The 19,543-nt window shown below is 27.6% G+C and overlaps 1 protein-coding gene across 1 annotated transcript; it reads left to right on the top strand.

Moving 5' to 3' along the window:
* The first annotated feature begins 5,831 nt into the window (after nt 1-5,831).
* Nucleotides 5,832-6,746, top strand: LOC136074592 (uncharacterized). Its single transcript, XM_065786926.1, has one exon. The coding sequence runs from the start codon at nt 5,832-5,834 to the stop codon at nt 6,744-6,746; it is 915 nt and encodes a 304-aa protein (XP_065642998.1).
* The last annotated feature ends 12,797 nt before the right edge of the window (nt 6,747-19,543 follow it).

Genomic DNA, 19,543 nt, shown 5'->3' with positions numbered 1-19,543 from the left:
TAAGTATGTGATTTAAGATAATTATTTAATAATCATATTATTATTTAAGTTTTTATTTGTTTCTTTTTAGCTAAATTTGGTGTCGCTAGCTATTATTGGAGGAAATATTGACTTATTCATTAGATAAAGTTTGATGCATGCTCTTACCCGGTTTCCTTCATCACGTTTATGATACACATCATGTATATTTTAGGTGACCTCGTCCAGGTTACAATTTTACTTAATTGAAGCATGAAAGTTACGTTGCCAAAATATTGTGATTTTTGGATCTTTTTTTATTCTCTATAAAAAACTTATGATTAGAAACTTGGAAAGATATTCTTTATTTTATTTACTATTTTTTTATAATTGAGTTTCAGGGATTATTTTTTTTGGGGGAAAACATTCTGAACTTTTTCAGGATGTTTTCCGCAAACAATTTTTAAAATTTTTTGAATATAATGATTATATGAAATATGTAGTTTATATATTCATTATTGTAATGACTATTATATAATATTTTAGACTGTCAAATTTGTCGATGTAATTAATTTAATAATAAATAAGTTATTATAACTTATTTGATATTAAGTTTATTAAACTACATGACAAATGATAAGTTCTGTATAAAATATTATTGACTAGGAAGATCCAATGGTATTGTTATGTTATTGCTTAGGAATATCATTCTGTAGAAAGACACAATAACCTTTTAACTTTTAAAGTTTGAGAAAATTCACTTTTCCCTCTCTTCGTCTTTTTTTGTGATCGCACCCTGTAGCAAGAATTTAATTTAGTTCATATCTTGTTGGAGAATGCAACTTGATTCTGAGTTGAATTTTCAGCACTCGGTATTGGTGACCTATTTTGACAATACTTTATTATACATACTTTTAGTTTTATACTTAATATATTACATATAATTAGGAGTAGATGAGGCTCCTTAGCTGCGGTGAATGTTTCCACAGCAAAAGGAGCCTCAAGATGAAAATCTCACCATGGGTAGGAAAATCATGATATAAAATCCCCACTATAATGTTGTGTGATTATGTGGTATTTATTACATTTTTAAAAATTGTTATAATTTTTCTGTGTGCATTCTAAAATTACATTTAAAGTTCAAAACTTTGTAGATTACTCATTTAAAGCAACTTTGTGGGCTGTCACCTTTGCATTTAGTGAATTAATGCATGAACAAGTTAATGCAGAAACAAGTGCAAATATAAGAAGATGGAAAACAAAGAAAACAAATTATTTAATCAGATGTTATCACATAAGGTGAGTACAGGTCTTTTTCTAATTTATCTGTCAACTTTTTTGTTCTCTTTTTTTATTAAATCCTTATATATTTTTTAGTAATAAGAGTATAAAATTAGAAGGCAAATGACTTTTTTTATTTTTCTACATTGTATGTAGTATTGTTTTCTTAAAATTTTTTAATGATTTAGATAAAAGAAAACGACTAGAAAATCTTGTCGCCAAAATGGTTGGCAACTTACCAAGTAAGATTTGTTTTAATAGTTTGTGATTTAAGATAATTATTAAATAATCATATTATTATTTAAGATTTTATATCTAAATCTGATCCATTAGATAAAGTTTGATGCGTACTCTTATAGGAGAAAATATCGACTGATTCGTAAGATTATGTTTGAAGCGTGCTTTTATGGGAGAATATATTGACTGATTCGTTAGATTAAGTTTGAAGTGTGCTCTTTGTGGATCAAAGCGTGCTCTTCGTAAGTTGCAGATCTATGACTTTGTACTCATCACTTTTTGGATATAAGGGAGATATTTTAACAAAAGTGCAGCTTTTATTACAAATTCAAAATGTTTATGTCAAGAACTAATATACAGACTAATAAAACCATGTAATTTAATACATATTAAATATTTCCTCGACGATGTTTTTTTTTTTTCTTTACACGAATCCAAACACTTTGTTTTTATAAAGCACAATTATTGCTTGAAAATTACGTGCCAAAATTAACGTAAAAAGCACGTCTTTTAGACAGTTCATGTGGACCAAAAAGTCACCTAAATATCACGTGCCAAAAGTAACGTGAAAAACACGTCCATAAATCACGTGAATTGGTCATTTCATGGGGACCAAAAAGTCACCTAAATGTCACGTGCCAAAGTAACGTGAAATTCACGTTTTTGTCACGTCGCTGTGCCTACTGGGGTAGTTGATTAATATATTTTTTTGTAAACTTAACTTCTAATAAGATTAGTTTTCATTTTATTTTTAATTAACTTTGCTTGATTTTCTTAATATCCTTAGTTATAAGGGCAAAAGTAAACGTTTTATTTCAGTTTTATTAAAGATTTTCAAAATATTTTTTCCTAATTTTTAAATATTTAATGTAAAAAACTCTCTTTAAAACAAAAACAAAAATAAATAATAATAAAATATTTTTTTTTAAAACTAATTATTGAATCTGAAGCTAAACCATTTACTCTTACCCTAGTTTACTCTATTCATTAGTTTATTAAATTTTATTAGTAATCTTTAACTTTATCTTTACGTAAAATTTTATTTTCTGCTAAATGAGACTTATGAAACTTGATAATGACGTTAGAAATTCACAAAAAATTATAAAAAAAACCAAGCCTTCGGGATTATATTTTTTGAGGCGTATCAAAGCATAAAAAAGTATTGGGCAATATTCTTTTTTGAGGTATTCAATAAATATACGATGTTGTCCCTAAATCTCCACTATACGAAAACGTTTTATATAAGTTTATAATTTTGTATAGTTTTATAGTATAAAAGTGAAATATAAATAGTATAAAAATTTTTTGAACATGTATAGTTATAAACACTATAAAAAATAAAACCTATTATACAGTTCTTATATACTTTTATAACTATATCTTATTTATAAAATTCAAGTCCTATATAGGTCTCATTACTTATATAAGGTTAAAATGTTATCACGTAATTTTAAATTGTATAAGTTTTAAACTTATAAATATTAAAACTACGTTAACTAAATCAAAGAAACTATTGAGCAAGATCTAAAAGTTCAATATACATATAATACGTTTTTATATACGTATAATACGTTTAAATATCGAGGTTTTATGAATGTTTCTTTTAAATGTTAATCTAGATATCATTCAAGACGGATAATCGATCAAATCTAAACCTTTTGTCTAAACATAGTTTCGACGTTTAATAGACGTTTGAGTGTTTACTGGGCTAGTTTTAAGTATTTAGTAATGGCAATTGTTTGATGAAAAAACAGCAGAAAAATAATGTAAAAATACAGTACAGTAAAAACAAAATACAGTAAACACCACGCAGTAAATTAGTATTCCAATTCTCTAGTGTGAACAGGATATAAAAATGTGTTTTAAATTAATGATTGCGTAAGAATTAAACCTTTAAAAGTGTAAAAAAAGAAAATTACCGCCTCCACCCAACCCCCAACCTAGTGACCATTCCCCCAATTTGCGCTATTTCGAATCTACCCTAACCCTAGAATTACAACTACTCAATCAATGAATTTTCATCATTAAATGTCCTAGCTATTTACTCTTCGCAATAATTAAATAGGTGAGAGTAGATTTGGTTCATAACAATTTGCTGAAAAATAAGGAGGTATTTAGTCGTACTCAGCATTTTTAACATGTTTTTTGAAAAAACACTTTACATTGGGAAGTCGTTGCAAAACAAATTTTTTTTTGTATTGTAAAGTTTTACATGCACTATTCCTATCTCAATAAAATCTTTTGTCCTTAGCCTACTTTTTCTTACTCTTTCCGCTTCTGTTTTAATTTATTCTTTATATACATGGTTTCACTTTTCTTTTATCTTCTTGTTATATTCTATACTTTTTTCAGACTTAAAATTAAATTCGGCAGAACTTAGAGATAAGCTACATAAACGTATTAACAACAAAAAAATTTTTTAAACTTTTTCTTTGAATTTAGGTGGTTCAAGATGTCCTTAGGGTTTTATCACAGAGCACCGCGATAAGCATTTAATTAAAAATTCACGCCTCCTTCCTAACCGATGTCACAAAACTGTCGCCACAGATCCTTCGTTTTTGAGGCAAGTGCGCTACCGCTGCGCTACATCTGCTGCGAATTGTTCAAAAATAAATTTTATACTAAAAGGAACAATATTCTATGCAGCCATCAGCAAAATTGATTAAAATTTTTAAGTGGTACTTTGGCCTGCCCAAATATATATATATATATATATATATATATATATATATATATATATATATATATATATATATATATATATATATATATATATATATATATATATATATATATATATATATATATATATAGGGGAGAGCGGGGTAGGTTGTCACGCGGGTTGGTTGTCACAAAGTTTATTACAGGAAATGTAAATAAGATATAGAAATTTCAATTCATACAATGGAAATGTTATATAAAACAAACATTTTTACAGTAATTTTCATCTTTTTAGCGTGTAGAAGAAAAGTTATTCGTTTTTATAGGTTTTTGATATGAAAAAGTTAAACTTCGCCTACTCAGAAATTTTCTTTTATCAAACAAAAATTATTTTATTGTGTTTTGAATGTAGATTTATAAAGTACTTTATTCATTTGAGTAACTTAATCCATAAAAAATTATCATGAAATTCTCACGCTTTTAGGTAAATGTACAGGTGCCCAGCTTACTCAGGTGCCAACTTTCTCAGAAGGGGTTGCTTGTCACAAAATATATGGGGATGGTTGTCACAATTGCCTCGACTCCATGCGCTGCAATTAAACGCCGCTTGCAGATTATTTAGTGGCTTTATTTATTTGTCCGCATTATTTTAATGTTTAAGATATTATTTAAAAATCTAAAGTCAAAGTGTTATATTTGTTTAACTAAATATCTGTAATCTAAATTATTTTTATTTCAACGTGTATAACTTTAGATTGCGATCCAATGTTTAGTATAATTATAGAAAAAGGATTACAGAAGTTCAACTTTTTATTGTTTTGTTTACAAACTAACCAACTAGCTGTTGTTTAGTTTGTAAAACTGTCTGTTGTTTTGTTTGTGCATTGTTTATATTTAGTGGGTTTATATATATATATATATATATATATATATATATATATATATATATATATATATATATATATATATATACATTTATATATATATATATATATATATATATATATATATATATATATATATATATATATATATATATATATATTAATGTTTTGTTTACATTATTTGCAAATATTTTTCTTTGCTTAGTAATAAACATGGTACGAAATTTTAAAAGAAAAACTAATAGAGGTTATACTTCTGGAGATGTCATAATGTGTGCTGTTAAAGATGTAAAGATTAATAACATTTCTATTAGATCAGCAGCAAAAAACCATGGCATTAATTACAGAACATTAGCACGTTATTGTAAAAAAATTATTATTACCAACCCATCACATGGTTTTATAGTAGATCTAATTGACAAAAATGAAAACCCCACCTCCCTGAATGTTATAGGATACAAAAGTCGATTGATATTGCCAGAAAAAGTAGAAAAAGAACTGGTCACCTACCTGTTGCGAGCAGCAGATATATATTTTGGTTTAACTCCTACCAAAGTAAAAAAACTTGCTTTCCAGCTAGCAATTAAAAATATTATGAAGGTTCCCAATTCTTGGGTTGTAAAGGAACAAGCTGGTTAGGATTGGTTTACAGGATTTATAAAGCGCCATTCAAATATTTCCATTAGGCAACCTGAAGCTACTAGTTTAAGTCGAGCGACAAGTTTCAATAAGCAGAATGTTGCATCATTTTTTAGCAATTTGCAGTACTGTATGCAAAAATACTCGTTCTCACCAAATGATATTTGGAACATGGACGAAACTGCTGTAACTACTGTACAGCAACCTAAAAAGGTTATTGCGAAAAAAGGATTAAAACAAGTAGGAGCCTACACGTCAGCTGAAAGAGGAACTCTTGTAACATTAGCATGCACAATAAATGCTATTGGAAATAGCATTCCACCTTTTTTTATTTTTCCTCGTAAAAACTTTAAAGATCATTTCCTAATCAGTGCACCAACAGGAAGTGCAGGAGATGCAAATCCAATTGGTTGGATGAAAGAAGAAAACTTTGTAAAATATCTAAAACATTTTGTAGGCAATACAAAATGTACTAAAGAAAAGCCTTGTTTATTGTTGCTTGACAACCACGAAACCCATCTTAGTATTGAAGGATTAGATTTGGCAAAAAATAATGGAATAGTAATGCTTACCTTCCCACCACATTGCACACATAAGTTGCAGCCCCTGGATAAGGCAGTTTATGGTCCTCTCAAAAACTATATAAATACTGCTATGACATCATGGTTAGTAATGAATCCTGGAAAAACTGTTATAATATATGATATTCCAAAAATAGTAAACATTGCATTTCCAAAGGCTGTATCTCCCCACAGTATTTTAATTGGTTTTGCTGCAACAGGTATTTACCCGTTAAATCCTGATATTTTTACTGAAATTGATTACTGTCCTAACTATGTAACTGATCGCCCTGACCCACCTTGTTCACAGGCTGATTCAAATAAAAAAGACTGTGAATCTTATTCAATGCAACCAGAACCAGCAAATAAAAGATTTAAAGAATCTATTCAGATACCAGATAATCAGGTAGACATAACAATAGAACATCCAGTTGTATCAAATAAAACCTCTAATCAGAACCCAATCACTACATTAGGTTTTAATAATTCAATCATACCACCTGAGAGTATTATGCCTCTGCCTTAAGCAGGCCCGAGGTTAGCATCAAAAAGAGGTAGGAAAAAGCGGTCAACTATGATTCTTACTAACACGCCTGTCAAAGCATGGCTTGCTAATTATGAAAAGAAGAAAACTAATAAAAAAAATTTTATTAGCAATAATAAATCATTTACGAATGGAAGTAAAAAATAATTAATAAAAGCAAATCTTGCTACGAAAAAACCTTATTCTTAAATTCATCTGAAGATGAAGAGTATCTATGCATCTATTGTTTTGAATCATTTTCTAACAGCAGATCAAGAGAACAGTGGATTCAATGTCAGGTTTGCCAAAAATGGGCTCCTAAAGAATGCACACCAAGCTTACAACAGTTTATTTGTGAATTGTGTTCTTTATCCAATAATTTTTAAAAAACCAAATTTAAAAACATTTATAGTGATAAACTAAATTTGTTAAATGTGTTATATTTAAAATATATATATTTCAGTTTATAGTATTTTACTTTTATTTTTCTTAGTAAAAATAAACAAAATTAATTTGTACTCGGTTTACATTAAATTCTTATCTAAACTTGTCAAAATCCAAATGTGACAATCAACTCCGCACCATGTGACAACCTACCCCGCGAGCGGGGCTAGTTGTCACACAGAAGTGGTCTTTGAAAAATGATTTTACAGCAATAAATATTTCACTCAATGTCATAAAAATATTATCATAGTTACTGGAAATAGTTAAACTAGCTTTGTGCAAAGTTTGGCATTGACTGGATGAAAATTAAAAGCTGAACAGCCTAAAATGTAAAATATGTGACAACCAACCCCGCTCTCCTCTATATATATATATATATATATATATATATATATATATATATATATATATATATATATATATATATATATATATATATATATATATATATATATATATATATATATAAACACACACACACACACACACACACACACACTGATATATAAAATAATTAGAGCAGCAAACAATTTTTAAAGACATTTCTTCTTTTTATTTTTTTTTTAATTAAAAAAAAAATGCGTTTGCAGTAAATTACAGTTGTATCAAACAGTATTTAAAAAATTTTTAATATTAAAAATAAAGCTCAGCAAGATAAAAATAAAAAATATAATTATAAACAAGGAGATTAGTTAATATAATGTTATAAATAATGTATCAAAACAATCATTGTAGCCACAATCGACAATACACTTAAAGTTGAGTTTCCGATCAAACTTTGACCATAACTTCTTCGGGTATAAGTAATCTGAAATCAAACGATTGGTTTCGGTTGAATAAAATTTTAAAAATTTATATTTTATTTTAAACTCAATTTGTATTATACTCTAATACTTAACTTTTTGATAAAAATGTATGCGAGTTTTTAAAATTTATTTTAAATCTCAAAACTTATTCATTTTTTCCAAGTTCAGTTAAATGCTACAGTTTTATATATTTACAATATATATTCTGTATTATTATACTTATAAGTAAAATTAAAAACAAATAAAGTAATTTTTATCTGGAATGTGTACTTTTTTAGAGTGCTACATGTGATATGGGTTTAAAATCACGAGGATATAGTTTTTATATTAAATTTTGTTTGTTTATTAAAGTAAGGCCTAATAGAGCTTGAGTGTTGTTCCGTAGATTTTTTTAACTCAATATGGTATTTGATTTTTTGCAATTTTACTTGATTTACAATTCAACTCTATTATTTGGCCAGTCTTAATGTAAATTAGTTTTGAGCCTGATTTAAAAATATCTGATTTTTAAAATAATAATTTAAACTGTTTTTTTTTTTTATTGTTACACAATATTGCTAAATTTTACGAATAAATTTTGAAAAATAAGACTTCTGCAATTTTTACTTTACGCCATATGTGAAGACTACTTTTTAAACAAATAAGATTCAAAACAACTTTTGTCACGGTCGTTTGGAAGGGACAAGTTATTATACCCAAATGCAATAAACATTAAAAAAATTATATTTTAAAAAATGGCTACGGTTCATTGAAACGAACTTTTTTAGTTTGATGACTGATTTCTTTTTATATATTTCTTTATAAATCACCACTTTTAAGTTCTTTTGTGGCTAAAAATATAGTAGGCGTATCTTGGTTGCATAAGAAAATAACTCAAATAAGTTTAAAAATATATTTAAAAGTTAAAAGTTATTGGGTTGTAAAGAAAGTTCGTTCGGTTTTTGTATTCCTTTGTTTCATAACGGTTTATGTTGTTATACGGTAAAGTGTTTATATTCTTTAAACAGCACTTGTTTTGCTCTACAAACCTATATTCTTTATTTTTTGAAAGACTTAATTTTTTCTTATTTTTCCAGGCTTTAAAATGGATTATCCAGGAGGCAGAAATCAACATTTTTGACACCTGCTTTTCTTTGCTTTTCATTGAGGTCAAAAAGTAGCCAAAACAGCTCGTGACAATAGCAACGTGTAAGGAGAAGGTGTCATAGGGGAGCAAGCAGCACAAAAATGGTTAGTAATTTTTAAAAAAGGGCGACTTTGACCTCGAAGACACGCCTCGAAGCGGACGGCCATCAGAACTTGATGAGGAGCATCTAAAGATCCTGTTGAAGGAAGATGGTCGCCAAACAACCCGTAAATCGACGGAAAAAAAATGTATTGTCATAACCATCTCCAACCATCTTCAATTAATTGGTTATTCTCAAAAACTCGGAGCTTGGGTGCGTCAACAGCTCGATGAAAACAAAAAAAAAATCGCATTTTGCTGCTCAACATCTTGCACGCCATCAAGCAACACGGGGCCTTAAACAACAATTTTTATACCGAATCGTTAAGGGAGATGAAAAATGGTGTCTATACGTGAATATGAAGCAAAGAAAAAAGTGGATGGTTTCAGGAGATACGCTGAAGTCAAGAATAAAGCAAGATATTCACCCAAATAAAGCCATGACATGCGTTTTTTGTGACAACAAAGGTGTGCTGCACTGGAAAATGCTGTAAAGGAATGCCACGATCAACAAGGACCTCTACATTTCCCATCTGCATTGCGTGAATAAGGCTATTCAACAGAAAAGATCCGATCAATAAGGTTAAATCATTCTCCTTCACAACAACGCTAGGCCGCATGTTGCGCAAGTCGTGAAAACCGCACTTCAAGAGTTCGAATGGGAAGTTCTACAGCACCCGCCTTACTCTTCGGACCTTGCAGCAAGCAGTTACCATCTTTTCCACTCCATGTCAAACCATATGAGAGGCACTACCTTCAAAAACTGTCTCGACAACTTCTTCGACACCAGACCGGGCAATTTTTGGTGAGACGGCATCAACAAATTAGCTTAGCGTTAGGAGGAGGTCGTAAATAATAACGGAGAATACATAATTGTTATAATTATTGTTTTTTTGTTTAAATTAAATTGTCCAATAAAACCGAACAAACATTCTTTACAATCCATACGCTTTTCTAAGAAACTTAACATTCCAAGCTGAGCGTGATTTGTTTATTCTTTTGAAAACTTAATTATCGAAGCGTAAAAGTTTATTTATCTTTTTAAAAAATTTATATTTTTATTTCTATTTAATACATGTTACAGACCTTAGCACTCAATGTATGTATGTATGTATGTATGTATGTATGTATGTATGTATGTATGTATGTATGTATGTATGTATGTATGTATGTATGTATGTATGTATGTATGTATGTATGTATGTATGTATGTATGTATGTATGTATGTATGTATGTATGTATGTATGTATGTATGTATGTATGTATGTATGTATGTATGTATGTATGTATGTATGTATGTATGTATGTATGTATGTATGTATTTATACAAGGTGTTAACCAGGAACAAAATGCAACGTTTTGACAAAATTGGGTATTTGCCAAAATGTTTCCCAATCATCCGTCCCCCTTCCATGAGCTTTAAATGTGTTGCGGGGATGCGTGGGGTCCTTTTTCTAATATTTTTTCTTCTTCTACTCCACTTTAGCGCTGCATGCACTGATTGGACAGCAAAAATAAAATAAAATACCGTCTGTAACATTTATTGAAGATAAATTTGAAATTAAAACAAAATAAACAGTGGTTTCACAACAACAAACTAAGTTCCGATTTCCAAAGATATATTAGGAATTATATACTTTTATATTGTATAATAATCAGTGTATATTAATTAATTATTATTAGGAATAATATATTTGTTTAATTTTTAATCTTAATATATCGTTGTCGCTTTAAGTCATTTGTCGTTTTCATTTGTCGTTGTCATTTTAAGAATGTGCATTAAAGGGCGAGTTTTAAAGTAATAAAGCGATATAATTTCAATGAAAATCTCCGCGGAAAAAAGCTGATGATCTACTGCTATAATTTTCTACATCTAATTATTATTTAAAATCAGTTCTTTTATGGACAAACCCTAACACCATCATGTAATAAACTGTGACATCAAAAGAAATGTTTGAAAAATAGAAAAACAAAAAAAGGTTTTGAAAATAGTAAACACGAGCTCTTGAATTTCATATTTCACATTTATTGCAAGTTTAATTTTATAAATAATATCAATTTTCTCTATACATAAATCGCACAGCGAAATAAAGTTACAATTACAAAGTCTCAGCAAAAACAACAACTAAGGGATCGTCCATAAAGTAGGTACCCTCATAGGGTTGGCGGTCTTCACAAAGCGTACAAAAGCGTATGAAGGGGGGAGGGGTTGAATATAAAAGTACGTACTCACTAATTAAAAGAAGTAATTTTTCTTGGTTAATGCTTGTATTTCTAACTTATCACCACTAACAAATAATTATCTATAACTAGATGTTTTATAATAAATAACTTTATATTTTTGAATATATTAATAAATAAATAATTTTTTTAAATAATAAAACCATGACTGTCACTATGAAATGACAAGAGGGAGGAAAGTATACTTGCCCGTAAAGAAGATCTAATTACAATTTTTTTTTGGAAACTTCAAGGCTCTTTTTACCAAAGGAACTTAAAAATTAGTAAAAGAGGTTTAAATTTAACAATAAAAACAATATATGTTTTGATCGGCTTGGTAAAAATCTTGTGGGTTTTTCGTTTCAGTTTAACGAGCAGGAACGTTTATTTGGCACCTCATAGTTACGTTTGAAGCGTTTTATAAATGTAACACCTTACATGCTTGATTACCTTTTTTAGTTATGATAATGCACAATTATTGTACTTTCTTGCGATATTCAAAAAGATTTGCTTGCGATGGTCAAAACTAGGCTTCGGCGTCCCGAAACGTTTTTCTCGAAATGAACCGGGAATCACGTTATCCCGGTAGGAATATAACAATAAAAATGAATGGGGACAAAAAATTTCTAAGTGCGGTAAAGTCTTGGTTCCATTAGGACGAGGTTGATGCGATAACGGTTGAAACCGCACGTCCCGGTTTATTTCACGATTAGGAAACCACACCAACCAAGATCAAACCGCACCAGTTTTTTTTTGTTTAATACCGTGACATAACGTGACGTTCCGTTACGTTACCGCACTTTTCCAAAAATGTTTTTTTATAAATTTTTGAAATAAAAAACTTTTAACACAAAAAGCGCATTAAAGGCTATTGTTATTTAACAAATTATGCTATGTGGGAGAACTTAGTTATTATTTCTTAAATAGAAAAAATGTCACGTTACAAAATTGCACCATCTTATCTAGGGTAATTTTTTTGATAAATATAATAAACTAAGAAGCTTGAGAAAACTGGAGATTTTTCTCAAGCTTCTTAATTTTTAAATTTTTGAAAAAGTATTTGCAATCATTTAAAACATCGTTTACACAAAATAAGACAAAAAAGACTTGTTGAAAGATTTGTTGATCTTTAAGCGCTACAACACAGATACTCATTAAAGGCTAGTATGCAGGGGTGGGTCTAGGATTTTATATAGGTGTAGCTAAAATTTGTAAAAAATTAGTCATAACTGAAACTATTTAATAATTCGGTTAATCTACGTCAAAAAGACGTCCGAATATTACGTCATGTCGACGCTGCCACACAGTTTTTTTATCTGAGCGTCTTTAATTGAAGGGTTGAAGAGCTTCACATATACTTGTACACATATATTATTCCTTTATTTTTAATGAATTCTAGTAAAATAACTAATGGTTAAATATAAATTTGCTTTGGCTATTCAGTTCGTAAGTTGAACATACAAAGTCAAACTTACTTAACAAAGTGCACCAACTAGAAGGTAAGCAATAGGAATTTGCACTCCATATGTGAGTTGTAATACTGCCTAAGGTTAGCTCTCCATTTCTAACTTCTTTCCTATTCTTACATCTTTATTTTTTGTAATTAGCACTCTTTTTGTACCATACACTAACAAAATTTACTCATATATTTAAATTTTGTATTAAGTGGTTTACAAAATTTACTCATATATTTAAATTTTGTATTAAGTGGTTACATGGTTTGGTTAAGAACACTTTTTAAAACATTTCACATTTTAGACGTCAAAGATTTTAAAATGTACAAAAAATAAAAATTAAATTCATTTAGTAAACATTTAAAACAAATAAAAAATAAAATGCTCTAAAAGAAAATTCTAAAAACACTTTAACAAAAAAATGATTGTAAATATAAGAGATAATAACTGTTATTTAATCATAGCCAATTATTTAAGGTTTTAATAGCAACTTTAAATCTCTCTCTCCAGAAGCTAAAAAGATGTTGTTAAATCTGTCTTTATTTGCAACCATTTTTGTATAAGTTGACATTAAGGCTTTTGAGTTCATAAAAAGTGAAAAATTTGATAGCCTTGTAACAATTTTTTGATAGTCATAAGTAAAATTTTGCTTCTTATCTTTTTGATAATTCTAATAGTTTTTGATAATTTTAATAATTGCATCATTCTAAGTAAACAATTATCAAATTATTTTTAAAAAGTTTTTGAACATTAACTTTAATTGTAGCATAAGATTATCTCACGGATGCGTACATGTTTATTTTAAAGCGTGTACGTGTATTACACGTCTAGAATAGATATAAAATTGATAAATAGAATTACTTATATGTCTAGACGTGTATTACACATCTAGACAAATAAGTAACTATTTTTATCAATTTTATACAGTTTTTTTTTTTTTTATCATGTTTATCTACAAATACTATTTTGAAATGTATACTTGAAATAAATATATACTGAAACATTTTGTTACATCTCCAAATATTAGCAGATTCATTTTTGTTTATTGTATTTTTTATTTTAATTGGAAGTATATAGATATACTTCTCGGATTAATTTTTACGTTTACAGTAATTGGCCCAATGTATGAAATAGCATTTGCTAAATATTTGGATTGCTTCTCCAATGCATAATAGGGGTGTTCAAAATCTCTTAATGTTTCTCCAATGCATAATAGGGGTGTTCAAAAAAATAAAATTTCGAAAACGCGAATACATAACAAGGTAAATTTGGGGCAAATATAAAAAAAACACAATTACAAAAAAAAATCAAAAAATATTGAGATTTACCTTGTGTTCCACCCGGTGGGCAAGCGTCGTTTGCAGGACGTCCTACACACGTTATGTTTAAGTCAGACCGTCCCGGTACGTATATGTAACGTCCTGAGGACGTCCATTTATTTCCTAATTAAATAATATAAAAACGGGCGTCCCCAGGACGTCCCTTTATAAACTATTGTATTCGTTATTAGGATATACGAAACAACGGATTTTACTTGAATGTGGATTGTAATAGAATATCACCGCACCTTAGAATATCACCGCACCAGTAGAAATAATGAAAACGAGGATGCGTTTTGAAGTAATAGAACTTAGTAGGGTACCGAGTGCGTCCGAATAATACAAGAACGTTCATAGTTTATAATAATAACGCAACAAATACATAAATGAAATTCATTATTAATATGTTGGTATATACGAAGTCCGCAAAACATGGTACTATAATTTAATTTTTAATTCTAAAATTGATGATTTTCTAGTAATATTTTACATATTTTCAACCAGATGTTATGCAATATTTTATATATCTATATGAGGGGATGTTACATTCTAAGCACTATTTGGTTTGTTGTTTTTTAACAAAATACAAGGGCGATGTGATATTCTACACATATAATAGAATGTTTCTTAATTTTATTAAGAGGAGATGGTATTCTAACATTCTAAGCACTATCTAGTATATTGTTTTTAAACAAATTACATAAGGGATGTTATATTCTAAAAATATAATAGTATGTTTCTTAATTTTATTAAGGGGAGGTGATATTCTAACATTCTAAGCACTATCTAGTATGTTGTTTTTAAACAAAATACAAAGGCATTGTGATATTCTAAAAATATAATAGTATGTTTCTTAATTTTATTAGGGGGAGGTGATATTCTAACATTCTAAGCACTATTTAGTTTATTGTTTTTTTAACAAATTACAAGGGCGATGTGATATTCTAAAATTATAATAGTATGTTTCTTAATTTTATTAAGGAGAGGTGATATTCTAACATTCTAAGCACTATCTAGTATGTTGTTTTTAAACAAAATACAAGGGCGATGTGATATTCTACACATATAATAGAATGTTTCTTAATTTTATTAAGAGGAGATGATATTCTAACATACTAAGCCCTATCTAGTATATTGTTTTTAAACAAATTACATAAGGGAGTTATATTCTAAAAATATAGTAGTATGTTTCTTAATTTTATTTAGGGGAGGTGATATTCGAACATTCTAAGCACTATCTAGTATGTTTTTTTTACAACAAAATACAAAAGCATTGTGATATTCTAAAAATATAATAGTATGTTTCTTAATTTTATTAGGGGGAGGTGATATTCTAACATTCTAAGCACTATCTAGTATGTTGTTTTTAAACAAAATACATGGGCGATGTGATATTTTAAAAATATAATAGTATGTTTCTTAATTTTATTAGGGGAGGTGATATTCTAACATTCTAAGCACTATCTAGTATGTTGTTTTTAAACAAAATACATGGGCGATGTGATATTCTAAAATTATAATAGTATGTTTCTTAATTTTATTAAGGAGAGGTGATATTCTAACATTCTAAGCCCTATCTAGTATGTTGTTTTTAAACAAAATACAATGGCATTGTGATATTCTACACATATAATAGAATGTTTCTTAATTTTATTAAGAGGAGATGATATTCTAACATTCTAAGCACTATCTAGTATATTGTTTTTAAACAAATTACATAAGGGATGTTATATTCTAAAAATATAATAGTATGTTTCTTAATTTTATTAAGGGGAGGTGATATTCTAACATTCTAAGCACTATTTAGTATGTTGTTTTTAAGCAAAACACAAGGGCGATGTGATATTCTGAAAATATTATAGTATGTTTCCTAATTTTTTAAGGAGAGGTGATATTCTAACATCCTAAGCACTATATAGTATGTTGTTTTTTAACAAATTACAAGGGCGATGTGATATTCTACACATATAATAGTATGTTTCTTAATTTTATTAAGGGGAAGTGATATTTTAACATTCTAAGCACTATCTAGTATGTTGTTTTTAAACAAAATACATGGGCGATGTGATATTCTAAAAATATAATAGTATGTTTCTTAATTTTATTAAGGGGAGGTGATATTCTAACATTCTAAGCCCTATCTAGTATGTTGTTTTTAAACAAAATACAATGGCATTGTGATATTCTACACATATAATAGAATGTTTCTTAATTTTATTAAGAGGAGATGATATTCTAACATTCTAAGCACTATCTAGTATATTGTTTTTAAACAAATTACATAAGGGATGTTATATTCTAAAAATATAATAGTATGTTTCTTAATTTTATTAAGGGGAGGTGATATTCTAACATTCTAAGCACTATTTAGTATGTTGTTTTTAAGCAAAACACAAGGGCGATGTGATATTCTGAAAATATTATAGTATGTTTCCTAATTTTTTAAGGAGAGGTGATATTCTAACATCCTAAGCACTATATAGTATGTTGTTTTTTAACAAATTACAAGGGCGATGTGATATTCTACACATATAATAGTATGTTTCTTAATTTTATTAAGGGGAAGTGATATTTTAACATTCTAAGCACTATCTAGTATGTTGTTTTTAAACAAAATACATGGGCGATGTGATATTCTAAAAATATAATAGTATGTTTCTTAATTTTATTAAGGGGAGGTGATATTCTAACATTCTAAGCGCTATTTAGTATGTTGATTTTAAACAAAATACATGGGCGATGTGATATTCTAAAAATATAATAGTATGTTTCCTAATTTTATTAAGGGGAGGTGATTTTCTAACATTCTAAGCACTATTTAGTATGTTGATTTTAAACAAAATACATGGGCGATGTGATATTATAAAAATATAATAGTATGTTTCTTAATTTTATTAAGGGGAGGTGATATTCTAACATTCTAAGCAACAAATGCAGCTATCTAGTATGTTATTTTTTTAACAAAGTACATGGAGGTTTGATATTCTAAGCATTTAATACTGATAGTATATTATGTATTTCTTAATTTCATTAAAGTGATGTTTTGTTCATAGATTCTAGGCTGCAAATACAACTATGATAATTAGACAGGAAATACATTGAAAATGTTTGTAATTTATCTATGTTCTACATAACTATTTTCTGTTTTTTTTCTTTTATGATGTTTGCATTGCTTATATTAATGGCTCGGCCTGAAGTATTTTCGATTTTCTTAAAAATATTAATTAATTGTCTTTTTTTTCCCTGATTTTAGGTTTTTAATCTTCCTAGTTGTAGAATCACAATAAAAACCGTCAGTCTTTCAGGTTGTCTATAAAGTACACATTTATGTACAGTTTATAGACATCCCCAACGCATACAGTTTTGTAAAGAGAAAGGGTGTTAAAGATAACCTTATAAACATGTTTGGCTGTCTTACTAACAAGTTTTTTCTTAAAACAAGTTTTTTCTTAACCTGATTCTTGTTTTTTTCAAAAGAATCTGTATTATTCCTCTCCCTTTTACTTGTCTGTCTGTTTTTAAATGCAATTTTAAATTGACCTTGATTAATTAAATCCATAAAATGTACAATTAACAAATAGTTTGACTTATTGATATTTTAAGATTTTATTCTCCACTTTTTATTTCAATCGCTATTTGGATCTATATTAATCAAAACTAAATATTAAGAGAACTTGAATGCCACTACATCTTTTTTGAACCCATTAATTAAAAGCTGTACAAGTAATAGCGTTTTGTAGATTACAACCCCAGGCTAATAAATTTAAAATTTGTAATAACCCTTATATATATATATATATATATATATATATATATATATATATATATATATATATATATATATATATATATATATATATATATATGTATTATATATATATATATATATATATATATATATATATATATATATATATATATCTATCTATATATATATATATATATATATATATATATATATATATATATATATATATATATATATATATATATATATATATATATATATATATATATATATAAAATTATAATTATTTAAACGATTTTTTTTTATATTCTGTAGTTTAATTAATTTTTTTTTTCCATTTTAGATTTGGTACCGAGCAGCAGTTTTACACAGAAGTTTTTATATCTAGAGTTAGAAATTTGGAAACTTGAAAAACTCAACAAGGTTGCTGTTCAAGTTTAATTACGATAATGAAAACAAAATCCTACTTTAATAATATTTTTAATTTTGAAATTGAATGTACAATCAATAGTAAGTTTTACTGAAGTAGAGTTGAAAACTAGATTGAACTTTGCTAAACCAATAATTAAAATCTAAATATATAGAAGAAAATTTCTGGTCGTTGTGCTGTTTTTTCCTCATATAAATTAACTTTATTATTTTGCAGCTAATTTTGCCATTATATAATTTTTCCTTTAATTTATGTAATTTAAATGAAACGTTTGGATGCAAAAATGTTTGTAAAATTGTTTATAATATTAAAATAAACAACCGGCTAAAGGATTTTTATATGTTTTACTTTGTATTTGTTTTTTTTAATATGATGTTTACATTGCTTGTAATTAGTTAGGAAATGTGAATCAAAGAAGAAGAGAAGATGAAATTGAGCTTCATATTTATAATGATTACTCTCTACTTATTTCGTTGTTAAGAAATATATAGTTTACGATACTTTATAATAAGCTTTTGACGCTCGATGTAAGAGGACTTAAAAATAATTAATTAAGCACTTAACAACGTTTTATTTAACCTGTTTTTACTAAAGTATATTCTTATTTAACAGTATCATAAAATAATTTTGTAAATCACTTTTTGGCTCATAATCTAAACATGACTAAGATTATGAGCCGAAAAATTCGATTTTAATAGCGCCCCAAAAAAATAGAGAATTTTTTATTTTTGAGTAACCAAAATTATTACCCCGAGCAACATTCATAGCAACTGTGCAACATAGCAACTTTTAACCTTGGTAAAAATAAATAAAAAGCATGCTTTGGCTACAGCATATCTAGCGAGATAAAAACATGCGGTCCATTAAGAATGTTTTTTTTAAATCCTGAATTGTTTATAGTAGGCTATTTTTTTTTACATTGTTTTTGCATTTGGTATTGCTCTAAGTAGCTATTTTTTTTTTTAAATTAATATTTAAAATAGAAGGAGTTTCTTACTTCAAAACACTGGTTATGATATTTACCATCTATCTTGAAAAAATAAACAAGTTGTATTTGGGAAATTGCTGTTGCTATCATTCAATGGACAGATATGTATTATATTTGTAAGTAAGAAAAGAACAAAATACATTTTTTTCGAGTTCAAGAACATTA

This window comes from Hydra vulgaris, chromosome 01 (assembly GCF_038396675.1).
Source record: "Hydra vulgaris chromosome 01, alternate assembly HydraT2T_AEP".
Lineage (NCBI taxonomy): Eukaryota > Metazoa > Cnidaria > Hydrozoa > Anthoathecata > Hydridae > Hydra > Hydra vulgaris.
The sequence above is the reverse complement of the archived record's forward strand: the minus strand, read 5'-3'. Positions and strand labels throughout refer to the sequence as shown.